Raw genomic sequence first — 27,705 nt, 5'->3', positions numbered from 1 at the left:
GCAAGAAAATAGACTGCAAGACAAGTTTTCAAGCATTACACGAGAGACTAACGGCTCTTTTATGAAATAAATGTAACAATATTGCTGGCGATTGTCTCTGTGGTGACACCACAGAGTGGCACAATAGTAGGTCCCCAGAATGCAACAGTGAAGTTCACAGAAGTGATCACAATCGAATCCATTCCGCAAACAATCGCGCAATCGTCGATCATGACGGTGAATTGTGGGGTGAAAAAGCGCGCAAAGTATGATGTCTCCTGTGGAACGGGGCATCTGCACTGACATGGAAGAGAGAATTCAATTAATTTGAGATGATCGAGTGGTGATCGCGGGAATTTCAAGATATATATATATGGGGAAGGAGGCAGCAAAGCGAGAACAATGAGGGACATAATTTATGCCTCTCTCCCATTATTTCTCCTCATTCGCGCTCCTGCGAACACTGGTGGTTGTCCAAACAGAAGTCGAGAAGAAGCAGTTGAATTGTTTGCAGAAATAATTATTGATCAATGGTCGGGGTTTCTGTACGATTAGGAGCTCTAATGATGAATGGCTAGAACGTGCGCCATAAAAGTAAGTTACCACAGTTACGTTTGGCCGCAGCCTCGGCTCAGACCAAACTCGCCACAGCCAAAGCAAATAGAGTAATTTATGTGCCGCACTTGAGAATCCCAACATGAGACAGACTCGGAGATGCGGTCGCCCTGTGATTTTGATCACCTGCGACCACATTTGGCGCTCACAATCGCACCGTGGAATTGGAATCTTCCTGTGGGAATGGCAGCGAGAGAGAGAGATTGCTTTAATTGCGGCGATTCTCTGTGAAGCACTTTCAGATTCTCTGCCCGATAATTAATTGGAAATAATTGATCGCTTTTTCACTATGCCCACGATCAAGATCGCGATCAATCGAGTGTGACCACAAGTATAAGTGATCATTAGCTCGCCAAGTGGAAAGTCAACGGTAGACTTTAGCATTCTCAAACAATTATTATTCTGAAAGATTTCAATGATATGTACATTTATTGGCTAAACGATCACAATGACACGATTTTCAAGATCAATGTTAAATATTTATCTATTCTTCATTTTTTTTGTACTGTAAATTCTTCAGCAAATTGCTGCATACATAATGTATATAGATTGCGAAAAATGGCTCGAAATGAATATGAAAAATGTTTCATGAAATATTTCAAGAATTTTCCAATACTGGAAGACTTCTCAATTTACACAAGCATCACTCTGATAATTAGATTAACTGGGCGGCAATCAATCTTAAGCAAGTGAATCATTCTTGCGAATACCAAAAGGGAATTTCGCTCTCATTAGTAGTTGATCAGTGCATAATTTATCGCTTATTTTCACCTTTCAACAATTAATTTTCCAATCATTTTTGCATACCCACATCTCTGAAAAAAGAAGAAGAATTTAACAATCCATGGTAAAAAGATGCTCCTCCTATAAAGCAATTTACATGCTCGCGTTGGGAGATCATAATCATCGCTCTCTGCCTAATATTCAATTTTGAAATATTTTGAAGCATTTTTCTATAATTACTGACGATTTCTTTCTCCGCCCTGAGGTGATCTTTCCATCACTTGTGATTACTTTCGCCACCTCATCTCTCGCGTGACTCTTCGGCCCTTCAAGTGAGATCCACTGTGTAAAATCGCGGTTTTGATCTTCACGATGATCACTTAATTTTCATGGCTTCATTCGTCTGGAGACTGTGTCGATGGATGGAAAGCTCGTGGCTGGGATTTCAGCTCATGACTGTCTGAAACATCAATGCTGTGACAATTTGAACCTTTATTTGAATTTAATCTATCTATTCTTATATCAAAATAGAATAAATCAGGCCTCGGCCATATCTTTTTCTGTCGTCTTGTGTGTTTATTTTAAATATAGTGTGATATTTAAGTGTCTGGACAGGGCGAGAACTGAAGGTAAATACTATATTCAAATAGGCGATATGATCAGATATGTATCTTAACAGAAAATATTTGTTGTAATGGTTGATTCGTCTTCAGTGATGATAAGTAAATATGCCCAGGCAAACAGTTGGTGGAGAATTTTAGGACATTTGATGAATAAAAGTAAATACCCTGAGTAAAAGTGTGGGCTTTCTTGCCCTCTCTCCGTCGCTCTATCTGCGGTGGAAGGAGTGGCAAGATCGCCCCGTACCCACTCACTCGCCCCGAAGTACTGTCATGCACTTTGCATCATTCCTTTAGCACACAATGAAAGAACTAGTGGTAAATTGCGGTGTATGGTGAAGAAGTCGATGGTATATCGGTCGGTTGGTCGCTGGTATGGAGACTCTTTCGCATCTCACCGGTGGGTTCTCCATGAGGTTCTTTCCATTTTATTTTCAGTGTGTCTCCCGAGTGCGATGAACGTGGATCAAGATCCACCATCAGCAGTGCGTCTCTCGCTTGTGAATCAATGAAGAAGAATTCTTCATGATCAGCGGATTATCAGCGTCTCTCCAGTGCAAGAGATTATCAGAAGCAGAAGAAGGAAAAAAAATACTTGCAGTGCAGTGATTTCTTGAGTTTGTGTGGTATTTCTCATCTTTGGCAAATCAGTTGATGAGGCGTTGAAGAGTGAATTGTTGAAGGATTATTTTGAGTTGTTGAGAAGTAGATTTGAAACCTGAAACAGGACCGGAATAGCCTTCAATGGATTGGAAAAGGAGCTGCATTCTCATATCATTTGTGAGTATTTTCATGATTTTTTTCCTTGATTGAAATTTTACCACCCAAATCACTTAATTTATGCCACAATGAATACAAAGTGCGTGCATTAGGAGTGATTTTTCGTAATTAACGGACTTCCACCGGAGTGTTTATTATCACGGGCGGTGTGGTATTTCTCTCGTGTGTGCCTCATGAAGCTGAGATTCTCCTCATCTTCATGCCTAATAATAGTTCACAAGAAGTCACCATGTAACACTCGTGTGCCTTTCCCACAACATTGCAATTTAATGGTAATTGCAAAAATATGATGTGGAGGTTCGTTGCTCTAGAAGTCTGTCATTTTTTTGCGTCTCATCTCTCGAGATGTTCTTTTTTCTTCCACCTCGGGACTAGATTCTTTTTCCTGCTCTGGGGCTCATGTCAGTCCATCGGCAGGAGAGGGCATTAAGACAGTTTTCCGATTGTTTCATGTGAGATCTCTATCAGTGAAAGACATCCAATCATGCGAGATGTGCATTAAGGCCATCCTCCAATGATCCTCGATGGATTTCAACAAGAGTGTCGGAGAAAATTATCCCGAGATTTTCGGTACAGATAAGATTGAGATGCGGAGAAGTTCTGAATAGCATCACGATCTAGATGAGATTGGCTTTGTTAAAATATTTAGATGTAATTGGTCACAACCGTGAGAAATTACAACTATTGTGCAGAAGAGACGAAAAGATCGCGAAATTTGGAGTGAAATTTGTTTAAGTGGAAACATTTTGGAAGGAACTAATGAGTTTGAGAGGTAATTTCTAAAGCAAACAGTACATTTCTGAATACATTTATCTAACATTTTCGGAACGAAAATGCTATTCTGCTTACGAATGCGATTTTTGGACTACTTTTTAGTGCGTTGTGTGTTCTTCACTTAGTCAAAGATGCCTCCAACTGTATCCCATTCCATTGGTGCTAAAATGTTCCTCGCGATTACATACGTGCAATTATTCATCGTAAATTATACGCGTCGGGAAATTACAGAGCAAAGAAATATAAGAAGAAATTGCTTGCAAATTTTATTCACTTATTCACTAGTAAGTCAGTGTAACTACTGCTCGGCATTCGTCCTCATATTTCTTCAATATCACTCCCATTGCGCGATGGTACTTGTCTCAATAAGTCAATTTGAATTTCATGGCATACATATATTTTATTATTATCTGCGCACCAGATAGGTAAGCCCTTTTATTATTTCACCTGTTTCTCCGGCAAAGTGACAATTTAAATTCATCCTGTGACTCAAGTTTTCTGCTATTATCTTCTGAAATTGCGCTATTATGGAAATGCGCAACGTCTTCAATATTTGAACAGAATTCTATTTTCTCTGCATATTGACTTGCTGTTGAACTTTTTCACAGCCAGAAGAAACTCTGAACGTACGAATTGAAATAACTTACTGAGACTTTCAAGGAAATTTGCTCTCTTGTTTGTTCTTCTTTAATTTGCAATGCTTCCTTGCCATTTTATCCTCGCTTTACTTCCTCAAGAGAATCATTATAAAATTTTCCCACAATCGAGCTCTAATAAATCACTTGTTGTATTAATTGGTGAAAAATGAAATTCTAATCCAGCGTCTGACGTTTAGCACTTCTTAAGTCGGGGGGCATTGAAGAAGCAGGTGTGAGTGCCGAAAATTTTATTAGAAGCACTCATAATTGATTCTCAGCGAATCTTGGCGAAGTCTTTTGTATGCCAATTTCACGAGGTGATTCAACTCACTTTCCCGCCTTCCTTCCACAGTCGCAGTCTCAGGAGATAATAAAGTATTTCTAAATGTTTTTTTAGTGGCTAAGAAATTTGATGCTTGCTTTTTACTGTGCGCCTCATTTCATACATTTGCTATCACAGAGTCTATGTGAGAAGATGAAGAAATATTGCGGTTTTTTCTGCCATGGCAAAAATGACCGGGAGATTTATTTGATGGAATAAGACAAGAGAGGCACTTTTATGGTTTTCCAGGAGGAAAAATATTAAAATTGAATTAATTTAATTGTCCCATGGTTTTGTTGGCAGTCTTTGGGATGATATGATTTGCGCTCAGCGGAAAGGCGCTCTTTCTTGGACATTTTATTGCCACCAGTATTAATTAAAAAATGATTACGCCGCCGTAGAATTCTAATTTATATCTTTATGAATTGCCACGGGCGTGCAGAAGGAAAAACTCCAAAGTGAGACACATCACAGTGCTGAAGACGAAAACAGACGGCGTGAAGAGTACATGACGCTCCTCGCGATCTTGTGCGCTTTTTTGTCTGGGTTTTACGTGTTAAAACTAATTGTACTCCATTTGACCCTAATTTATGGGAAGAGGGGAGATATCTTTATTCATACCACTCGGATTTATCTGAAATTGGGCCAATTTTCTAACGTGAGTTGGTGTCTTCATCGCGCACTATCGCTGGGTGGATTGAAATTCTTTTCTGATCCATTAAAAGTCAATTAAAGAGGTCTTGAGCGGTATTCTCTCTTAACTGGGCTTCGGCATTGGGTGAGGTATTATTCAGTGGGAAGAAATTTGAGAAATTCTCGAGTAACGTGCATATTTATTTAGTCTGAAAGATGATAGGATTAGATAAATTCGTAATCACGCAAATTGCTGTGCTATTGAAATGTCCGTTATCGTAATGTTGGTTCTGTAAATTTCGATGATGAGCAGAGGGAAAACTGCTGAAAAAGCATTTCTTAGACAACAATTCTCTGACACATTGATGAAGATATTTCTATATTCTATCAAAATTTGTTATTGATGTCTAATAAAAATTGGCAATTTTAATATGAAGGAGAAAAAAATTGCAAATTTAATTACCAAAAACATTCTTGAAAAATCATAAAGTTTTACGAGATATTCAGTGAATGTGATTCACAGTAAGAATCCCAATCAAATTTAATTATTCAGTTTGGCTAAATCTCTCTCTTTCACTCGTGAACTATTACATGAATTCTCATGTTTTTTCTAGCACAAAAGACAGCATCCAAGAAAATATGCATAATTAATGGGACAATTTCTACACACAGACAAGAAATTCTGAGATTAATTGTTAACCGTTGAAGATTCTCTCTTGAAATGCACAGTGAAATGAGAAATTTCCAATACTCTTCTCACCATTCTAATTCCACCGGCTGAAGTCATGTGCATCTCTAACAATAAATCTCTTTCTGAACAATTAACCGCGAGATCGAAGTGAAATTTCATTTTCTTCACCGTCTTGCTCTGGGCGCGATAGTGAGAAAAGCGTTGCATGTTTTCCCCACTTTATTGGGTCCTCGTGTGTCCTCCACTTCTGCATGACATCGTGATGCTCATCAAGGTGTTCTCCATCGTGAGATCACCAACTTCCAATTCATGCAACCTGTGTGAGTCCGTTACATGCGAACGGAATTCTCGCGAGCGAGGGATTTGTTCACAAGGCGTCGCTTTTTTCGTGGGAGACAAACCAGCAACGCCATAACAATAACCGATTCTCCGTCTTAATTGCCAGGTGATCATTTGGTGTGTGTCTGCCGAGGAGGAGACTAGACTGCTGGGCAGTCAATGCCAGCATGACATGGACTGCTCCGATGTCATTGCCGCGAGCTATTGCAATCAGAACAACGAATGCGAGTGCAGAGAGGAGTTCGTCCAATTCAATAGCACACAGTGTCTCAATGGTGAGTGTCAGCTATTCTTCATGTGGCCCAATTTGCCACTAATTAATTCCTGTTCTCGGCCTGCAGCAAAGTTGCTGGGCAGCCAGTGCCTGTTGGAGGAGCAGTGCACGAAGAAGGTGGCCAACAGTCGCTGTCTCGACGGAATTTGTCTGTGTTCCGAGGGATTCCTCCAATTCAGGCGACACACTTGCTTATCACGTGAGTTAAACCTTTAGAAAAAGTAGAGAAATTCGCGCTAAAAGATTGGATTTTGTGTCTTAAACACAAAGAAAAGTGTTAATTTCATTTTTCATATGCAAACATTCATGATAAACTGACCCAGTTTTCCATTGATAAAAGCATGTTATATTCAAAACATGGAAAATATATATAATCATCACTTGTTACACTTTACATTTTTTTCAATTCTCGAACATGCCAAACTGTTGTTGTAATTTCTCTTATTCCGCAAAAATTAGATGCTAAGATCACACATTCATTTAATATCTGCACATTTCTTCGCGAATAACAGTTGAATTAATTCAAATTACTATTATCACATTGTGAATTGTTGGCCGAATTGTATAATGTTGTTTAGATGTTCAGCTCGAATGACTTGTAATAGCCCACACAGTTTTAACACTGAAAATATAGTCGTAAAATCTCACGGAGAGCTTCATCTCTTATTAGGGGGTTTCATTATGGCAGATGATGTGAAAGAAATGTGCTTTCTATGGAAAGTAAGATTATATATCGTTCGGCTTAATTGAATGGAAATACATTAATCTATTTACTCCGTCAATTACATATGTTGTGAATCGATGACGAGCGATTCAGCTTCACTGGAGTAAATTATGCGATAATACTTACAAATCACTTCATAGAACTATTAATTAACCCTCCTCAGCGGCGCCGCCTGGAACAGTGTGTTACAGCGACGAGCATTGCCGAATGTGGGACAAGAGGAGCTCCTGTGACTTTCTCATTCCGAATCTCTTCGGACGATGTCAGTGCCAAGCTCCGGCAAGATTAGAGGGAAGCGCTTGCGTTGCTCCCTTTGATGAGATGACTTCTCAAGACACAGATGAAGAGTCTCTTGAAGATGCAGCACAAAAACTTCCCGAGTCATCTCAGCTGAAGCAAGAAGAATCTCAAGAATCCTCAGATGCTACATCTGAAGAGAAAGTCCTGAGTGATGAGGTAATAGTGGAGATTATGTTTACACTTCTGCAATTAATGACTTCTCAACGTGTTTCAGGCTAAGGAATCGTATTCTGATGAGACTGATGAACAACCAAATGCTTCCAAGGGAGTTTACGAGGCGAGACAAGACACTTCGGCGTCCAGTGAGGATCTTCAGCAACTGCTGAAGGTCCACAGCGTTCGAGGACGAGTGGATTTGGGACATGGTCCAGTATCCCTGGGACTTCCCTGCTCAGATGATCAGCAGTGTCAACTGGCGGATCCCTTCAGTCACTGCAATCAGGCTGGAAGATGCGATTGCGCCAAGATTGAGGGACTGCCAGAGCAATGTAATTCAAACTACACAGGATGCACACCTGGCACATTTCAGGTAAGATGAATTTATTGCGTTAGTGGGATTAACCTATATTGGGCTTTTTGTGAGTAGCAGGCCGAATTTTAAGAAAATAATACTTATATATGTGAAATATTATCGACGAACGGACTCAAATTAACTCAATTCACTGTTAACATTCTTTTTATTTTATTTTCTGCTCTTCACACAAGTTTAGTTATTCGAATATCAGCGATGCAGAAAATGAATTAAACAGACCTTCTTACCATATATGTAAATTTGTATTAAAAGTGAATAAAATGCATGCTTATAAAGTTTTCCAATTATGCTTGCGTGCTTTTCGATGTGTAAAGCCCTTCAGATCAGAGGGATTATGATTAAAAAAAAATGAAATTAATTGCCCTGAATGTCTCTCGATATAAAAGAGGAGTCAAAGATCTGCGTGTGTGTTTGGCACAAAAATCAATTACCTTTATTGAGATCTGTCGGAAGCGCTTCTTTGTATTTTATCTATCTTTCTGTTTTTGTTTTGATTTTATTATTCGTTCCATCCTAAGGTCAGCATGAAGTTAAAAATTGAAAATTTTCACGCGCGCGCATTTTCATGCATATGTATATAGTGTGTTCTCAATGAATGGATTTCATGCTGTGAAAGTTATTACCTGGGTAATTCTTTCGTGATTCCCTCGTGCTTCAGCATCTCAAGAGATAGCGGATTTGGAGCAAAAGAAAAATCCCATAGAACCAAAAGCACGAAAGGCTTTGTCATTGCTCACCGAAAAAGAGGGAAAGAGACCAAAACATTTAAATCGCTTAAGGTAACATGCACTTGAGACAGAATTTCGAGTGCCACTCGCAGAAGATCGCTGCCACTTGGCTTAGTCAATTAATTTTCTTCTTAAGTGATGCTTTTTTTTCCTTCGCAATTCATTTGGTGATTTCTTCACTATGTAGCTCAAGACCTCACAGTAGAAAATGGAACAGCGCGAGAAGATGATTTCCGGAGGGAAACTTATTTGGAACTCTTGGCCGTTATTTTTCACATTCTCACATCAAAAGTGCGTCACTTAATTAATTGTAAAACATTTCAACATCATCTTGATAAACTTATTGGGATTGTTTTATATTCATAGAATCTTAGCAGGAGGTTAAAGAAAATAGTCTCGAGACAGTGTCGTTGAGAAAGAATTATGATTCTTACTTTCGCTGATCAGAAGGAATGTTGAGCGTTCAACTTGGAGTTCTACGCATGAATTTCAGGAATTTCAAGTAACAATTTAATGAAATACCGAAAATGACTTTGCTTTTTGTTCTTGTTCATCCAGATATTTTCACCGCTTCTTCTTGAATTGAGTTGAGATGACACGCAAAGAGAACGGAAAAGGTGCAGAAAAAAACACTTTACCGACATAGAAAGTAGACTTTTTGCTGCCGTGAACTTTAAACTTTACGACACGCTGTAAAACTTTAATGTTTATACTCTGTTAAGAGTGTCTTTTGCATCTCACTTTTTGCGAAATTGCCTAACCCGAAATCTTTTGTAGTTTACTTATTAGGCACTTTGTAGATTTGTTATGTTAATTGCCTTTTAACCCCTCCACATGTATATTCGAATTTTTACGATATTGCGCGTGGGAAATTATATACCGGAGATCTAAATCCACCCTCATTTGTCACTATTAAATGTACATCATGTATATAATGAAGAGAGTCGATAAGAAACTCACTTAATCGCCTCTGTGACCATATAAGTATGTTGCGCCGTGAGCTTGAACCGTTGCTTCGTGATTTCTTAATATCTTTTTTCCTAGAATTTTCTTGGCGACTACGCGGAAAAAATGCTAAAGTGGATAAAGTCATTGTTTTGCTTTCTCTCCAGCATGTGAAATGAAAGAGAAAAGAAGAGGTTTATGGAAGTGAAGAACCGCAATTTGCGTTTCACCTTCGCATTCTGATTCTACCAGAGACATTCTAAAAGGCTAAGCGGTAACAACTCATACTCCAGCAGTCGCTCACGATGTGCAGAAAGTTGTTTGAATTTATATAAAATCATAACAGCCTAAATTCCCATGAAATTCCACAAACACTTCTATTTTGTCCACACATAACGATCTCATTGCGATTTTGTGGACATGTTGGATTGATGAACCAGCTTCCGGGTGCGTAACAGACGATAAAATTGTTTTCTTAATGCTTTCAGTGCCGCTCGAGTGGGGTCTGCATCTCATGGTACTTCGTGTGTGACGGCCGGCCGGACTGTGGAGATGCCTCGGACGAGGAATGCAACGCCACGGAGGCATCGCAGTGTCCACCGCAGACCTTCCACTGCCACAGCAACAGTCGCTGCATTTCCCGCGGCGCCCGCTGCGACGGCCGGCGGCAGTGTCCGGGCGGCGAGGACGAGGCGGACTGCAGCTCCATCGCCACCGGCCAGTGTCCGCCGAACACCTTCAAGTGTCGCAGCGGCGAGTGCCTGCCGGAGTATGAGTACTGCAATTCCATCGTGTCCTGTCGCGACGGCAGTGATGAGCCGGCGTACCTCTGCGGCTCCCGGGAAATGCCGGCCATCTTCTTCCGGCTCCTCAGCAGCTTCGAGAACGTCTATTGCCCGCTAAGATGCCGCAACGGACGCTGTCGCTCAACGGCAATCGCCTGCTCTGGCCGAAACGGATGCGGCGATGCCACAGACGAAGACTCCTGCTCGGTCTGTCGCTGTCCGAACCCCAACGTTGTCTGAGGGCGCTTCCGCCCACCCCCGAGCCCAGCCCTGTAAATAGATAGCAACTCGCCCCTTTGCAGCGTCACCATGAATTCTCGAAACGCTCCCCCTTTTTTTGTAGTGTGTAAAAATAAAAGGAAATGTATTAGGAATAGAAAGTCTATTTAAGTCACCGTTCTATTTTCTCTCCCATGTTTGCTGGCTGATTGCTGGTGTGGAGGTGAAGTGCTGAAAAATGCATAATGATTATATGGAACCGAAGCACGTGATGTAGGGGAATGTTCGAGCTTCCCCTCATTCAAGGAGTCGCTCATGCGAGAGAGAATCTCTCCAGCCGCGAAGGATTCTCCTTAAGCTTCGAAAGCTCACATGATTCAACTCATCATCGAAGCGCAATTCACAAAACCATTATCGTCACTGTTTAAATATTTATGTATTTTTCTATACAAATTGCGGAACATGAAACTAGATTTTGTCACGAGACTATTTCTCTTTCGGTCAGTGATTTAATGCAAATTAGCGAGATGATAAAGAGACTGAAACGGTTTTGATGTTTTCCACAAAATATTTAATCGTGCATTGAATTGTGAATTTTCGCGAGTTTTCATTAAATGAAAAAAAAACATTATAGAAATCAACAATTAGTATTCAATGTACATTCTTTGGCATTCTAATAATAAAAGTCACAATTTCGTAAAATTAATGCCCGTCAATCAAAGTGGTGTATGAAAAATTGTATTAAATACTTTAAAATATACTTAATCCCTAAGAAATTTACATTATTCTCATATTGCCATTCAAGTCAAATGGATTGTCTTCAGCCCGTAACATTACCGTCTTGTCTTGACAAGTGGTTTTTTCCTCTTTTTCTGCGTCTTGCAACTGAGTCAATCTTATAAGCTCGATTGGACAAGGTTTTTCTTTTGGGCTTCTCTATGCTATAAATTAAAATACAATTATATAATGTTTTTTTTCTATTCACAACTATTGGATCATTTTTAAGTAATATTTCGTCACACTTCCCACAATTTTACCACGAATTTTGTAACTTTTTGCCCTTGCGTCTCTAGTCAGAAATTAGAGATGAATACATCCATTCCAGATCCAGACAATGGTTTGTTTTTGTAAGATAATTCTTGGGGCAAGGGAATATTTTGGCTTTGATATCAATCTTGCGCCTCGACAAATTCGCTTCATATGCTTTTTATTGTTATGAAGCGACTTGGAACTGGGGAAGTTCAAAACTCTCTCTTTCTCTTCCACTCTCACTTTTTCTCACTCTCTCTCTCCCCCGATTGAGATGTGCTTGAGGAGCTTTGGAAGGACGTCAGGAGGTTTTCTGCATAGATACACGGAGAAGCTCCCTTTGGTGTCTCCCACTTATTCATCCACTGAATCATCGTCATTCACAACGAGAAAATTCACATGGTGAGTGTGACTATTGCGCTGCTAAATTTGTGATAATTTCCCCTCCTTCGAGAGTTTGGCACGTTCGAAGTTGCCAGACGCGCAGTGAGTCTCTCAGCAGGGAAAATCCTCGTCGGCTCTTCAGTCTTCTGCGTGACTTTTTGCCAAAAACAACTCGCGAAAATCTGTTTGACATCGCTGGAGCTTTTGTCGCTCTCTGGTCTCAACATCCAATGAACTGGCATCTCGTCCCGCAGAACAGTGCCATTGTCCCTGCGAGAAAGTGACCCAGTGCAAGTGATTTTCCATGCCAATCCTTTAGTGCTATATTTGTGAATTTTCCCTGCCCTTCGTGGCCCAGAATATGGAGCTAAATTTAGCACGAATCCACCTTGTTTCTGCACTCGAAAGACGAGCATAGAGTGAACTAGAGGGGATTTCTGCAATAAGAGTGTGAGTTTCAGTGCACTTTCTCTTCCTTCTTCACCAACGATTTATCCTTTTGCTGTAAATATTTCATATTGCCGTGATCGATGAGTTGTGGGATTTCTTTCACCATGTGCTAGATAATTGCAAATTAATAATTCTCATAGGGTGTTCAAGGATAACATGAATGGGTGGGTGGGAAAGAGCTTTTTGCGCGCAGTTCAAACTAATCGATACTCGACATTTCTGAGCTACCGCGCGAGAGGGTGGGAATTTGAGGCTCTGGGGGTGAGTATCATGCTTATTGAGACCACATTCTCACTCTTAATAACACATAATTTGTTATAATTTAATCACTAACTGCGTACTTACCGCAAATGCAATGGGTGGAATTTTTCACTTTGACTTCAACTTCAGAACTCCACTGGGAGTAAATGAATGCAAATGAAAGACGTAAAAATACTTTTCAAGAATTTATTACAAACATTTGAAGGTTTTCGATCAAGGCTCTGTTCTTTGTTTCTTGATCTTTAAGGAGAGATTGCATAAATGAACCTCTTTTAAGAAACTTTCAGGAAAACCCAGCATTATTTATCATCATAAATATGCAAAACCCCTCGACAAATCGACCTACAATCGAATGATTGAATGATTTTGGATTTTTCACACTCCCTTGCTTCCCATTCGTTCAACTCTTTCGCGTTAGCAATAACACTTCTTAATGATGCTAATTTTCTCGTTTTTTTTCCTATACCATTAGTTCAACCTTACACTCGTCTAGCCACAATACAGATGCCAAATAATAATCCAGTTTCTTAATTTGGCTTGCGAAATTGTAATTGTTTCGCACAGGAAATGCTCAAGGAAGAGTTACTGATAAACTCTCGTGTAGTTCATCTCACTCTCCATCTCTGCCTTCATATTGTTCACCCAAACATAATCTCTCGGACTTTTTGACGGTAAAGAGCATTTCGAGGCTTTGGCCAGCCAACACAAAAGCGTACGCCAGAAAAGTCAATTTTCATCGTTAAGCAATTATGTGAGATGTTGTTTTTTCCACCTCTTTGCCTCATAGATAATCGATTCAATCGAGCATGCATATTCAGGAATTCACACTGTTTAAGATCACGAGCAATTGCTGAATTGAAGCTGGAGAGAACCGTGAACGACACTCGCCTTGGAAGCTTCAAATAGCAATTCTATGACACAAATTTTGCCTATTGCCTCATCACCGACTGGTGAATCCGAGCTGAGGAATTCGAGATGCGATGAGCACAGGAGGAGTTTTCCTCACCATTGAAGGCTTGTAATAACGACTTATGTTTTCCAATTAGTACGTATTGTCGTTGTGTAAGATCGAAGAGCATTGATTTGCCTTTTCCTTTTGATCGAACCGACCATTTTCGTCTCATTTGGCAACTTGGCAGAGTAATTGCAAATGATATAGGATTAGTTACTTTATTACTTTTATTGAATTGAATAAATCATTAAAAAAACCCTCAGAAATGTCAATATTCTACTGAAAAAAAGTTGATTATTTCGTTGAATATTAACATCTTTATAGGTTTGCATATTTCTTACAGAGTATATAATTGAATTCAGAGGCTTTCGAGGCTCTATTACTGTTCCACGAGTAGCTAATGTTTTGGGTAGAAGCTGGCCGATAAACATTTATGTAATTACCGAAGAATGGCTTGATTGACAGGCTATTAAGTAGTGTCTTCAGCAATACCTGAAGACAAAGATTAATTGCAGTCTAACAAAAGAGGTTTTCTTCTTCAGTATATTGTTTGATGATTTTCGGGAAATTGAATTTACCACTTGATTCTTATCAAATTTAGAAAGAATATTTTAGCTTAAGATTTGGCTTATCTTTATATTTGCAATATTGGCTTAAACAAAGGGTGAAAAGAGTGACAAATATATGTGAGGATCAATATCGCCGGAAGTCACACGTTGTTAAATTCCCCAATGAGAATTGAATGTGAACAATCTCAGATGGCGTATGAGAGATTTTTCGATTCTCGAAAACAAACAACAGTCAGGAAAGTGTTGAGAAAAGGTGTGCAAAAAGCTCATTTCGCTTTCTTTTCTATCGTTTGCAATTGGTTTCAATAGATGAAGACAGCCAAAGATGGTTCAGCAGATGACTATATCTCTCAATTCGCCGCTGATCCACTGGAACTCTGAATTGTCGATCCGTCGTGAGCTGCGCAGTCTTCAGTCTGAGAAATGCGGGCGTTTCCGTCTCTGCACTGCCGTGGTGATTTTCTTTGTGCTCATCTATTCCTCTTACCATCTGGGATCATCGCCAGATCCGCAGATGATCGTCCACATTCCACCAGATGAGAACATCTCCGGCTACCAAGGTATCAGTTATTTAGAGCTGCTGTTCTGTTTCTCAGCCACTTTATGTTCTGTGTTGCATTGGTTCTTTCGTTTTATGTTGCTTCCAAAATTCTTCACCTCTAGTGAGTGGTGATGATTCTAAGCCTAATTCTGCAACGTCTCCTTTACCATCAGTTCCTTCGGGGTATTTGGTATACAGTTCAGGATGCAGAATGCCCGATTTGGATCCTCTGGCGTCGGATGTCATGAAGCTATTCCATCGCGAAAAGGAGCAAGAGTGCTCAACCAAATCACCCCTCACGCGAATTGAGTACACAGATGAGGGCAATGCCAGTATTGTCGTTGACAAGAGTCTCCTGCGGAAGTTCGACATCTACGACACTCCACATTGCTGCTATCGCGAGATTCTGCGCTCTCCCAAGGAAGATCATGCGGATCTGAGCATAGTTCTGTCCAACTGCACGCATTTCAAGCACTCTCTGCACCTGCCGGACACTGCCGAATTCATCTACGTGAATTGTAGCTCGAAGGGCGGAAAGGAAAAGTATCGAAATGTGCACTACGTGATGCGCGAGAAGCGAGATGTTCTGGAGCGTTTTCAGCGATTCAAAGTCAAGTTCACCAAGAAACGCCCTCTAAGTGTCCTTATGATGGGAATAGATAGCATTTCGAGACTTAATCTCATACGAGCGATGCCAAATACAGCCCAACATCTCTACAATTCCGGATGGTTTGAGCTGAAGGGATACAACAAGGTAAATTTCTTCACCGAATCAATCAATTTTTCAGTATAAATTGGATTTCCACTTCTTAGATTGATGACAATACATATCCCAACCTCATGGCCATTCTGACGGGCTTCAACTCATCTCTGTCGTACAGCGTGTGCGATCCTGTGCACGTGGCGAAATTGGATTCTTGTCCAATGGTGTGGTATTCCTTTCGCGCCTCAGGCTATGTCACAGCCTATGCAGAGGACGAGGCGGAAATTAGCACTTTCAACTTCAACAAGAAGGGCTTTCTTCGTCCACCGACAGATTACTACTTGAGACCAATGATGCTGGCAGCGGAGAAGCATCTGCCGGTGAAGTACAAGAGTTCACTCAAGTTTTGTGTCGGTTTTCAGCATTCCGCAGACTATATTTACAACTACGCTCTGGATTTTGCCCAATTGTACAAAGATCAGCCGTTCTTTGGCCTTTTCTGGGCCAACACGTTCAGTCACAATGACATCAGTGATCCGTCCAGCATGGACCACAAGATAAAGTATTACCTGAATCAGTTGGAGAGTCGAGGAATACTCAATACGAGTGCCGTGGTGCTCTTTTCGGACCACGGCCTGAGGTTCGGACCGGTGAGGAAGCTCATGACGGGATGGCTGGAGGAGAGATTACCCTTCATTTTTATCTGGCTGCCAAGGTGGTTTCAGGAGGAGAATCCTGAGATTGTTCAAACATTGAAAATCAACAGAAATCGCCTCACAAATCCCTATGATCTCCACGTGACACTTCATCATGTGCTGGCGCTCACGGCTCTGCCCGAGGAGGAACACATTACGTCAGCTATCCTGCCACAAGTGAGTCCTCAACGCCCTTTTCCCATCTCAATGTCGAACAAAAGTACGTTTTGTGTGCATTCCTTAGGCCACAAGCTGTCCATCTTGCCAGAGTGTGTTCGACGAGATGCCATGGAATCGATCCTGTGCGGATTCTGCCATCGAGGCGCACTGGTGCACCTGCACGCCCTACAAGACCACGAGCCGGAGCTCACCAATCGTGAAGGCGGCTGTGAAATTCATCATCAACTTCATCAAAGGTGAGATTGACTCGTACATGAACAGCACCGCGACTGCCCACAAGATGTGCGCCGATCTGCACCTCAAGCGCATTGCCATTGCCCGAAGGGCGGAGTATGCGGACGCATCGCCGCCTCACGATGACTACTTGCTGGTCTTCGAGACGAACCCGGGTGGCGGTGAGTTCGAGTCCACCGTGACGTACTCGCTGGTCGACAAGACATTCCAGATGACGGGCTCCGTGAGTCGCCTCAACAGCTACGCCAGCCAGAGTGGGTGCATGCCAAAGAGTTACCTGAAGAAATTCTGCTTCTGCCTCAAGACACCCACTTAGAATAGCGTCACGCGGAGTTTTCACTGACAATAACTCCCAGGTGAGTCCTTTCCTCCCCCCCAACCCCCTGTGAAAATGTGTGCACGGAGGCAAAAATCACGCGGAACGTGACGAGAGTTCAACTGAGAGTATCTGATATTTGAACTTGCGGCGTGCGAGGGAAGATGTGGACAGAGATATTTACATACATAACACATATATTTTTCTTAAAAACTGTGATTCCTAGAGCGTAGTTTCAACATTTGTCGCTCTACAGATACCACCAGGAGAACATGGACACTTTTGCATTTAACAATTTCCCTCTTTCTGCGGCGATTTTGTTCTCAGTGTTCCAAAAGAAAAAAAATGTGGATTTTGATTGAAGTGGCAAAAGCTTTACTGATGGTTGTTAATATTCTAAAGGTGTACGAAATTGGTCCAACTATGAAATTGCGGGAATGTTTTGGGAATATTTGATGTGATCATGAGCACAACATTTAATGCTGCAATCTTAAGGCTTTGTAAACCCAGAGGGAATGAAAAAAAAGCATTATTTTTTAAATTAATATATCACTGCTTAACGGAATTATTTACTTATAAATACATGAAAAATACTGTATTCATCACATTATGGACCTGAATTTTAATTTCACATTTGACACAAAATGAAATTACTCGAAAACTACATGAAAACAATGAGAATATGCATTTCATAAATCATTATAATTAATAAAAGTATCTAGAATTGATTTGGAATATCTATGAAATCAAAAAAACAAGCGTTAAAGATAATAAAAATATAGAAATTAAGAATATGATTAATTTTTAGAGCAAAATTGAAAAGTAGCTTTACTAAAATCTATTAAATAATAAGAGTCTATTTGAAATTTAGCCAAGGGACCGCCAAATTTTTATAATATTTTCAGCTTTATTGCTGAAAAATAAAAAAACTAATAATTCGAATTAGTCCACGATCATGTTTTAATGCTTAAACAATATGTTTTAACTTGATTTATCTCTGTAAATATGAAACATTTTTCAACTTTAATAATAACTCTTTTGTTCCCTATTGAAATCTCATTTCTTTGCTCTATCAACTGCTAAATGTCTTGGACATAAAAGTTGTGAGTTAAGATTTCTCAAATAGATAAAGTTTTATCTTTCATTATGAGAAGTTGGATAGGGAATAATGGGAAAATTTATGTAATATCATGTTCTGAAATAGAAGATTCTATGCTAACAACTACATATAAATAAGCATATATAGACATTATAAATGTAGGGAAAATTTATTGCAAAGTTCTTTGAAAAAGAAACATTATGTAGCAATAAGAGTGTGAAATTTTCTCTATGAAGGAATCAAAAGAGAGCATAAGATAAGTAAATGGACATGTAGGGACGAAAGAAAAGGTTAAACTAACAATTGAAGGTGCTAAAAAAGACGAACAAATAAATCAAAATTTAACATTTGACAAATTTACACACAGAAAACACAAAATTCTGGTGTGAACCTCCTCGTGGTGTCTGTAGATGAGTTTAGAGTGGAGAAAAATCACTTTATTTTTGAACACTAGTGACATAAAAGGGAGGGATTGTGGATCGGGAGGAAGAGCGCCACCCCTTCTCTGACACACTCTGATAAGAAATGGAATACTCGACAAGAAATTCATTTCTCGGAAATACAATTCTTGTGCCAAATTCACATGAAAAAAAGGCTAACTTTTGTGTCAGCGGAAATACCGAGAGACGAGGGAGAGAAAGAGAGAGAAAGAGAAAGAGAGAGAATAAAAAATTGGTGAATAAAACCCACATGAAGAGTGGGAGAGAATAAAAAGTATTTCCTCAGACTTGTAATCAAATACTCACAGAGGCTATTTTATCAATCCTTTTCCCTTTTTGGAAGTAAACAGATGGAGAGCAGAGAGGCATGTTTGAGGAGTGAATGTAAGAAAAAAGTTATGATATTTATTGAAGAACTGATAGCGACTCGAATCTTATGTGCTGTAGCCAATACTCGATGTCATTTTATTGAATTGTAAATAAAAGACACAGTTCCATGCAACAGTGTTTGTCCGTGCGAGCGACCGAAGGGATTTTGGACTCACCAGTTGAGGATGTTGTTGGCAGAAGCCTCGCTGGGGATCCACGGGATGCGACTCATGAGCGCCATGACGTTGCAGCAGTACGTGTAGCCGCGGGCGAAGTTGCTGAAGTAGCTGTCCGCCCATCCGGAGGACGAGCATATGTCCGTGCAGAGGAGCTCGTTGGCCGAGATGCTCGTGGCGAAGGGATTGTTGAGCGTGATCAGAGCAATTGCAGCGTTGTTGGTCGTTGACTTGATGATCTTCCAGAACCACTTCGGCACTTCGATGCCACCCGACTCGAGGGTCAGCGGGATCTGCTGGCCATTGACGTGCGGCAGGGTGAGTATATCGAATGTTCCCGTGAAAATCAGGAGGTCTTGCTGCATATTATGCGCTTTGGTACGAGCTGCGTTCTCCACCCTCAGCCAATTGCCTTCAAAGAGATGAGAAATTTCAGTGACAAAGATGTTTACTTGAATTCTTCCTTCCAAAGAAATGTAATTCATCTTCCAGCAATAAAAGACAGCACATATAGCATCAAATTGGATCACGACAATTCATCAAATTGCCAATTGATTGATGATTGACTTTTTAATATCAATTTTATGACTTGCGAAAAATTCCCATTCCAAGTGCCAAAACCACACATTGTATAGAAGTTTCTAAGAGAACAATGATCATCTCACCTCCGTTCGTCTGCTGCCATTGTGGCGCAACGTTCGTGTAGAAGTAAGTCGTGAATTGCCAGCTTCTGAAGATACCATCGCCGTCAGGAGCCAAGTGGCCGCGGGACATGTAGGAAGAGCTGGATAGGAAGATCTCTGCCTGCGCTTGAGAGCCCAGAAGTTGCGTGAGGCGCGTCTTCTGCGAAGCTTGCGTGTAAGAAGTGGCCGGACTCACGTGTGGAGCCGTTCCGGCAGTCTTGAAACTCGGTCTGCTGGACTCAATCACGGCAACTGAGAATCATCAAGAGTCTCTTCACAGCTGTAATAAGTCTGAAAGGGTGGGATTTTTGGCCTTACAATTGATCGCTCTGCCGGGAAGCACGTGTCGAGTGTAGCGAACGGAGCCGGTGGAGAGTGAGTAGCATGATTGGATGTAAGTAACAAATCCTGGTGTGTCGAAAGTGTTGAAGCCAATGTTTAGGATTGTGCCATCATTGCCACAATTCGATCCAGTGTTCGTGATGTCTCCTGTGATCGTGTTGGCGCAAGCCAATTGACTGGAACTGGCCGTTGAACCGCCAACGTTGAAATTCGTCCCAGAAATGCATGTCTTTGAGCTCGTCCTTTGACCGTCTATAGCGACATGATTGGAAGAAATAATCAATTGATTCATAATATTTGGGTGCTAAAATCATTCCTACCAAAGCCAGATATGCCATATCATTTACCATTCAAAACTGATTGTCAATATCAAAAATTAAAAACTCGGCGATAAAAAGAAAAGCCCTTAATTCTCACATTCTTAAGTGAGATTAGATAAAAATGCCAATAACCGATGTTTTGTGGCAAGAATCGACGTATTTTCTCAAGCTTAAAGCTCTCAGCAATTAAGCTTTGAATATACGCAGAATTTTCTCCCTTAAAACTCTTCAGAACTCACTGAACGTGAGGGTGTTTCCACTTCCTGTGCACGAGACGAAAGATGGTTGTCCGGAATTCCAAGTGAGAGCTGCTCCGTTGGGAGACCACAGCTGTCCTTGCTGATTCAAGTACACAGGATCCCTCACAGGAATATCATTCCTTATGTTCACCGAGCATTCTGAGGAAATTGACAATCTTACAACTCCCGGAAGGGAAAAATATCCACTTGTGAAACTCACGACTGGCGACAAGATGAAGAACTCCTGCACACACTAAAATCACTTTCAAGATCATTTCAGACACTTTTCACGGTTCCAAATGTGGATCTCACATCGCGAATCTCTTTTTATACCGCTTCACAGAACATTTTATCTCCAGACACTATCACATCGTGATGTGATAAGATGAAGTGGTTGCTGGAATCTCTGTCCAGGCGTGATCAGCAGTCGCTTTTCTGGTGGGTTGATTGAGTGGCAAAATCATTGTTGCTCTGATAAAGTTTTACACTCACTGAACATACTTCTATCGAGTGCCGTTTCCGTATATATCGCTAATTTTCACTCTCACTCTCCTAGACATTGCGACTTACGCTTGTAATCAACGTAATTATAGTGAAAAAAAGACGAGAAGTGTGGGAAATTTTATGAGAATGGCAAAACATGTGAGTAAATCGAGTAAATGGATTAAGAGAGAACACCTTGGTCTGGAAAACAAGGCACAATTTAAATCATTTATGAGGTCACATGTGCCAAAAGCACAGATCATACAGCATATCTATTATTTATCCGTCGATTTCGAACAAAGTAGCAGGATCGTCTGCATGACTTTCGCTTCATTTGCCTCCGGACACGCTTCTGCAGCCTCACAAGATGACGATCTAATCGATAAGCCCAGAAATCAATCTATTATTACAAAATTAGCAAAGCTTTGGACTAGAAAATACCTGAGTTTACCTACACAATCAAGTCTCTCGACAAGTGTGCGAGACGATGTGGCGCCTGGAAGTTCCTCTGGATTCGACGCCACAGACAGAATGCCCTCTTCGGCGGTCTGCTGAAGAGCATCAGCCTGAATTGGTGTGTTCTCCTCTTGCAAGAAGAGCTTTCGACTCTCAGAACGCCTCCTCTTCGATTGACTCCTGTTCCTGCGCTTGCTCCTGCGAATCTCATACTCCATCCCAACTCTGATGACATCCTCGTACTCTGGCGGAGCCTCATAATTGGGTGGCGGTTCGTCAGCAACAGCTTCTTGCACGGGAATGACATTTTGATCTGGAAGAAAATCAACTTTAATTGATTCATGTGGCAGGAGAACTGATCTCCCTCTGCAACTCCCTTACCCAGAAGATCGCTGATCGTCTGAAGGTGAGTCTGCAGATTCCTCTGGTGCCTCATTCGCCTCGAATTCACGCGGTACAGCAGGAAGACAGTGATGAGAATCACAGAGCCGAAGCTGCAGATCACGAGCAGAATGGACACGGTTCGCAAGTTATCGTCATCGAAGGTGTCAACTTTGGGGAAGAAGTAGTTCCCGTGGCTATTCCAATTACTGGCATTTTCGGTGAGACAGGAAGTTGGTTCATCGCTGGAGTCGCCACACTGATCGAATCCATCGCAGCGCAAGTCGATGGCAATGCAGTGGCGATTCTTGCACATGAATCCCGTCCCAATGTAGCAATCACGCATCCCAAAAGCCGCATACACGATCACAAGTCGAGATTCGTGGGTGAAGAAGCCACGAAGACGGACGTAAAAGCCACTGGTCAGCGGAACGATGAGATTCTCACCAAGTGTATCTGCGGAAGAGACAATCAGAAAAATGAACTCTTCATGGTTACGGAAAACTCACCGGTGTAATTTCCGTGTGGCCGTTCCACTTTCAGCACTCGAGGATGCGTTGATGTGGATCCTCGGTGGACAGACAAGTCGGAAAAGTCACCTGCAACGCCACGATAATTTTCTTTTTGCACACACATCGGCGTCTAATCTCATTAGCCACTCACCCATTTTACTAAATGACTGCACGCGCAAGAGAAGCTGATCCTGCTGATGGAAATATCGATGGGAAGGCTTAACGATCCAGGTGCAGTCGTAGAAGACGGGATCATCTTCCTCGCCAATCATGTTCAGCATAGAAATCGCTCCTCCGAGACTCAAGACGCTTCCTCCGCAATCTAATGATGGGAAAATGTAGATAAACAAGTGCTGGCAATTAGAAATAGGGTTGTTTTCTTACTAGTGTTTGGGTTAAGAAGAGGATTTGTAGCTTCTGTGGCTGAGAAGAAGGTCACATTGGCGGAGAAGCCCAAATCACTGCCACCGTTTGCACTGAAACGGATCCTGATCGAGGAGTCTTGACTGAAAATGATCGGTGGTCTGAAGAAAGCGCCTGAGAAGATGTGAATTCGCTCTTGGCTTGAATCGAAAATCTCTAATGTCGATATGAGAGCCAATTGGAAGTCTGTGAAAATTATTCTGATTCTGCAATCGTCACTGAGGCAAGAAATATTGTAGTCCACAATGAAGTCTCTCGAGTACAGAGATGGGAAGAATGGTGATTGGATTTGCCGGCTTGTCTCCATGAGATTCCCACCGAGTGGCTCGGCGACTACCACGGTATTCCCTACAGTAATCAGGAGGGAGCATGATTAGCATTCGGACAGACAGTCTGGCGATCGATAAACCCACTCTGGCTCTCGTACAAGAGTGAAAAAGTCATGTTGATTGACTCTGGAGGGAATTGCAGAGACAACGCCCTGGTTTTCGTCACGTACTGTCGCGAGGGATCGCTGAGGGTCTTCTCATCCACCACATTGTAGGGTGGCTCAACAATGGAGAACTTTTCCATGCCATCGCCACCCTCGAACGCCCATGAGAGGCGAAGAGAGCAGCTGGGGCACGTGACGAGTGTGAAGAAGCACGGATTTTCAGCCACTCTGCCTTCCTAAAGATAAATGGAGATAAAAGGAAAGTTTTGCAAGAGATTGCAAACTGGAGGATTTCCTCACCGCTGCACCATCACTTCTCACTTCACCAGACACTCCAAAGTCCACATAAATTCTCAGTCCTGTTGAAATTTCACAGATTTCTGGCAATGTAAACACCCGTGAATTTTCACACAAAACACTTCTAGAAAGCCAGAGAACAATTAGAAGAGCTAAATATTTCGCCATTAAAGTCACGAGACTATTTTGTGAATATTCAAGAAAAGTTCTGAAGCAACTGAATTAGTAACTGCTGTTTTTCTTCGTTTTGTCGACGCATTTCACGCGAAAAAAGGCTTCTTCGCACTTCCAAGGCTTCGCCTTTGGCGTAGAAAGAGCTTTTGGGGACTGATGACGAGATAAAGTGTTGGAAAATCCATGACAAACATACGCAAAATAAGTGAAAAATGTTCCATTTCATATTAAAATTAAAAATCCATTGTGTCTTTCCTCTTCTCGGCCCTCTTTCCGCACTTCCTGATGAATTCCTCGAAGATGTGAACAGCTTTGTGAAGCGATGTCTTCTTGTAGGTCTGAAGATAGAGTAAAAATTTTCATTTAATGAGAAAATACTCAATTTATGAGATAAATACCTGGATATTTCCCACTTCTACGTCGAATTTTTCAGCATCCTCCGCTTTTTTGGCATCATAAGCATCAATTTCCTTACACAGATCCCTAAAAGATATGTAATTTTTGAGACTAATGCATATCATCGAAAGAAGTTTGAACCTACATGATTGTGGGAACGGAAGCCGGATCAAAATTCGCCGTCATTCCAGGTGTGAAAGGCACACAAACTTTTCCCGTCTTGGGATGTACGCAGAAGGGCGCCTTCAGCAAGTGATTCATCGTATTAGTCACATTTATATCCAATCGAGGATATGTCAGGAAGATCTTCAAGTCATCCACGAGGTACTTGAGTCGCGGATTCTTCCCTTTGACCGCATTCATGTAGCCCTCGAACGTCTGCCAAACAATCTTCGAATTATTTGGCAATCCCAGGAGTTTCAGTTTCAATTCATTGCGAATTGTCTCATTGTGAATGCGGGAGAGAATAAATTTCTGAATATTGTCAGCATTGTTGAAGAGATCCTGATCCTGAAGGCAAATCTCCTCGAAAACCGCGTTGATTGTCGCGAGCGTTCTCTGAACACGCGGATGCATATAATCACACTCGATGTCATAGCGACCAGAGGTTTCATTCCTGCCCACCAGATTCAGATACTGCACCACAGCACTGCGAACTTCCCCAGTTAATTCTCGGGCATTGTGATCGCTAATCCAGCAGTGAATGCCTCGTCGACCACTGAAGACCCACAGGATGTTCTCGAAGCCAAAATCCTCTCGCAGGGCAGCGCCAAGGATGTCACACGCGACACTCATAAACTTCCAGCACTTGTGGCAAATCGCAGCACCAGAGCAGCAAGTCCGGATCTCATCGTAGTCCGTCATGTCGATATCAAATATTAGCTCTCGCTGCCGGAAGCGCAGATTCTGGGCCAAACCCAACTTATTGGGCCTAGAAAATCGGAAGATGTGTTGAGGATGAACCAGAAAAGCAACTCCAAGAAGTCTTGTTTACCTCACATTCATCACTGGACCAATATCTATCTTCGAGGGCACTTTCGCCGTCATTTCCTTCGCCATGTGTTCCTGATCGTCGAAAGTGAGGTACCGCTGAAACACATCACCGTCATAGGTGAAGCAGAATTCTCTGTGCTGAAAGAGTTTTTCATCTGGAAAGCGAAAGAGAACATGTTGTTGGGAAAAGCGCGCAATGTTGTGTAACCTCACTTCTCACCATCATAAGAAAGCCACTGATAAAATTGCTTGTACGGAAACAAGCGCTTGTAGTACATTTTCAGATGTTCGGGCAGCACTTCAGAGTTCATTTGTGTATTAACTGAAGCTAAAGACATTGTTTTTTTTAAGATATTTTGGGTAGTTTTGGGCAGGAGAAGAAAAAATGCCTTGTTTACACTCTGTCACAGCGAGAGAGACCAAAAGAGAGAACCAGAGAGAGAAAGAGAGAGCCATCTTAACGATATCAGCGCCACAAGCGGGATTTACAGTGACGGCTGTCAGCTTGACCGGTTTGTCTTGGCATTTTTCTCGGGACTTTTCTCTCTGATTCTAAACTATTTACAGCGTGCTAAAGGTGAAATAATGTCCTCGCCAGCTCCAAAATCACCTGAGGTATCTGATAAGAGTAAAAAGTACGACCGGCAGATAAGGTAGGGCTGTGAAGCACGGTTGCAAACATTGGCTGGTTGCCTGAGCGTCATCCTTACAATCTCCTGATATTACCTTCCAGATTGTGGGGCGAGCATGGCCAACAGGCTCTAGAATCAGCCCAAGTGTGTCTCCTGAATGCGACATGCCTGGGCACGGAGATCCTCAAGGGAATAGTCCTGCCAGGCGTCGGAGGCTTCACCATTGTCGACGGACGAGTGGTCACTGAGGAGGATGTGGGATGCAATTTCTTCCTGGAACCCACCTCAGTGGGTCAATCTCGGGCTCAGTGCTGCTCTCATCTGTTGCAAGAGCTCAATCCCGACGTGAACGGCGACTATGTGGATGAGAATATCGATTCTCTGCTTGTGAACAATCCAGACTTCTTCAAGAACTTTGATCTCGTGATTGGAACGGCGCTGAGTGAGAAGTCCATCGTGACGCTGTCCAACAAGTTGTGGGATCTGAACATCCCATTTCTCGTATGTCGCTCTGTTGGCTTCCTAGGCAGTGCCAGGCTTCAAATCCGCGAGCATTGCATCATTGAATCGCATCCGGACAATCGCTCGACAGATTTGCGCCTTGAAGTGCCCTTCCCGGCTCTGCGGGAGCACATGAACAGCGTCACTGTGACACCCAAAGTGCCCTGGCTGGTAGTGCTGTACAAATTCCTTCAGGAATGGGCCAAAGATAAGCCTCACGCGGTACCGAAGAACTACAAAGAGAAGACAGAACTGAGGGAGTTGATCAGAAATGCGATGGGCAAGGATGAGGAGAACCACGAGGAGGCGATCAAAGCTGTGAATTCGAGTTTCAGCGGTGGCAAGGCGTCCTCCAATCTGCAGAAGTTACTCGATGATCCACAGTGTCAGAATCTGAAGAAGGAGAGCAAACCGTTCTGGATCCTCGTGCGCGCTCTGAAGGATTTCGTGGCCAATGAGGGCCACGGGTGGCTTCCTCTGCCAGGAATTCTGCCAGACATGACTGCCGAGACGGCGTTCTACATTGCCCTGCAGAATGTCTATCGGAATCAGGCTCTCGCCGACGCAGATTCAATCTATCGTCGCGTTCAGCAGCTGCTGAAGGAAGTCAACTTGCCCTGCGACGTTATCACGGAGAAGGACGTGCGCCTGTTCTGCCGAGAAGCGGCTCACATCAGTGTGCATCGAGGCAGTCGGATCGCCGATGAGTACGAAAAGGCGTACAAGTGTCCAGCCTTTGGCGATTGCCTCGAGGTCTCCGGGACTCTCATTGAGCACTACGTGGCGCTCAGAGCCATGGAGCGCTTCCACACGGAACACGGATGCTTGCCAGCTGAGGTGGAGACGGACACGGCGCGCCTGAAGAATCTGTCCGGGAAGCTCTTCTCGGAGATGAATCTGAGCAGCCTCAGCGACGAGTTGGCGCACGAGTTGTGTCGCTACGGTGGAGCCGAAGTGCATTCCGTGTCTTCCTTCCTCGGAGGCTGTGTGGCGCAGGAGGTGATTAAGATCATCACCAAGCAATTCAAGCCCATCAACAACACCTTCATCTACAATGCCGTGAAGTGCGAAACTGCGACTTATGAACTGTGAAGCCTGCAAAAGTGAGTGTTTCGTTTTCCCAGATGATTTCAATATTGTCTGACGGTGTCTTTTCTCTCTGCAGGAGGAGATCTATGATTTGTGATTCCTATCCCAGTTTACAAAATCGTAGATAGATTTATAATTTCCTACTCTCTGCGATCTGGATACTGTTAAAGTGAAGAGATTTTATTAAATGAATTTCTCCAAAATAATTTTTTCAAAGTTCCCGCATCTTGTTGATCACCAGAGAGCGCTATTGGCGGTTTGAGGTGTGATATTTTGCACCATTCGCGCCACCAAGCAGTGGAAACGGGAATGAAATTCCATCGATTCAGTGT

General features: G+C 42.2%; 6 protein-coding genes across 10 annotated transcripts; 3 read left to right on the top strand and 3 right to left on the bottom strand.

Annotated features, from left to right (window-relative positions):
* Positions 1-6,286: 6,286 nt before the first annotated feature.
* Positions 6,287-10,642, top strand: LOC132264250 (sortilin-related receptor). The gene is made up of 5 exons (XM_059764366.1): positions 6,287-6,389; positions 6,456-6,587; positions 7,276-7,568; positions 7,627-7,941; positions 10,106-10,642. The coding sequence occupies exons 1-5, from the start codon at positions 6,287-6,289 to the stop codon at positions 10,640-10,642; spliced, it is 1,380 nt and encodes a 459-aa protein (XP_059620349.1).
* Positions 10,643-12,201: 1,559 nt separating this feature from the next.
* Positions 12,202-16,965, top strand: LOC132264120 (uncharacterized). Its single transcript, XM_059764206.1, has 5 exons — positions 12,202-12,484; positions 14,576-14,826; positions 14,930-15,561; positions 15,621-16,382; positions 16,450-16,965. The coding sequence occupies exons 2-5, from the start codon at positions 14,592-14,594 to the stop codon at positions 16,933-16,935; spliced, it is 2,115 nt and encodes a 704-aa protein (XP_059620189.1). The 5' UTR covers positions 12,202-12,484; positions 14,576-14,591; the 3' UTR covers positions 16,936-16,965.
* A 2,006-nt stretch (positions 16,966-18,971) lies between these two features.
* On the bottom strand, positions 18,972-21,125 carry LOC132264119 (uncharacterized). Its single transcript, XM_059764204.1, has 5 exons — positions 20,824-21,125; positions 20,604-20,762; positions 20,021-20,296; positions 19,685-19,954; positions 18,972-19,431 (listed from the first exon to the last, which is right to left on the bottom strand). Exons 1-5 carry the CDS (start codon positions 20,876-20,878, stop codon positions 19,016-19,018), a joined length of 1,176 nt encoding a protein of 391 aa, XP_059620187.1. The 5' UTR covers positions 20,879-21,125; the 3' UTR covers positions 18,972-19,015.
* A 164-nt stretch (positions 21,126-21,289) lies between these two features.
* Positions 21,290-23,801, bottom strand: LOC132263974 (uncharacterized). Of its 5 annotated transcripts, none has more exons than XM_059764003.1 (8): positions 23,592-23,801; positions 23,272-23,527; positions 22,820-23,206; positions 22,587-22,757; positions 22,433-22,522; positions 21,924-22,379; positions 21,528-21,870; positions 21,290-21,461 (listed from the first exon to the last, which is right to left on the bottom strand). In XM_059764003.1, the coding sequence occupies exons 1-8, from the start codon at positions 23,754-23,756 to the stop codon at positions 21,362-21,364; spliced, it is 1,968 nt and encodes a 655-aa protein (XP_059619986.1). In that variant the 5' UTR covers positions 23,757-23,801; the 3' UTR covers positions 21,290-21,361. The 5 variants fall into 5 exon arrangements, with proteins under 5 accessions (XP_059619986.1, XP_059619985.1, XP_059619987.1 ...); XM_059764002.1 differs by having other exon boundaries at positions 21,538-21,870; XM_059764004.1 differs by having other exon boundaries at positions 21,538-21,855.
* A 194-nt stretch (positions 23,802-23,995) lies between these two features.
* LOC132264249 (DNA primase small subunit) lies at positions 23,996-25,561 on the bottom strand. Its single transcript, XM_059764365.1, has 5 exons — positions 25,372-25,561; positions 25,153-25,306; positions 24,304-25,089; positions 24,161-24,245; positions 23,996-24,100 (listed from the first exon to the last, which is right to left on the bottom strand). Exons 1-5 carry the CDS (start codon positions 25,487-25,489, stop codon positions 23,996-23,998), a joined length of 1,248 nt encoding a protein of 415 aa, XP_059620348.1. The 5' UTR covers positions 25,490-25,561.
* Positions 25,562-25,656: 95 nt separating this feature from the next.
* On the top strand, positions 25,657-27,553 carry LOC132263976 (nedd8-activating enzyme E1 regulatory subunit). Its single transcript, XM_059764008.1, has 3 exons — positions 25,657-25,804; positions 25,885-27,387; positions 27,450-27,553. Exons 1-2 carry the CDS (start codon positions 25,737-25,739, stop codon positions 27,374-27,376), a joined length of 1,560 nt encoding a protein of 519 aa, XP_059619991.1. The 5' UTR covers positions 25,657-25,736; the 3' UTR covers positions 27,377-27,387; positions 27,450-27,553.
* The last annotated feature ends 152 nt before the right edge of the window (positions 27,554-27,705 follow it).

Source organism: Phlebotomus argentipes, unplaced genomic scaffold (assembly GCF_947086385.1).
Source record: "Phlebotomus argentipes unplaced genomic scaffold, Phlebotomus argentipes genome assembly contig_32, whole genome shotgun sequence".
NCBI classification, from domain to species: Eukaryota; Metazoa; Arthropoda; class Insecta; order Diptera; family Psychodidae; genus Phlebotomus; species Phlebotomus argentipes.
Note: the sequence above shows the minus strand (reverse complement) of the source record. Positions and strands in the feature narration are given on the sequence as shown.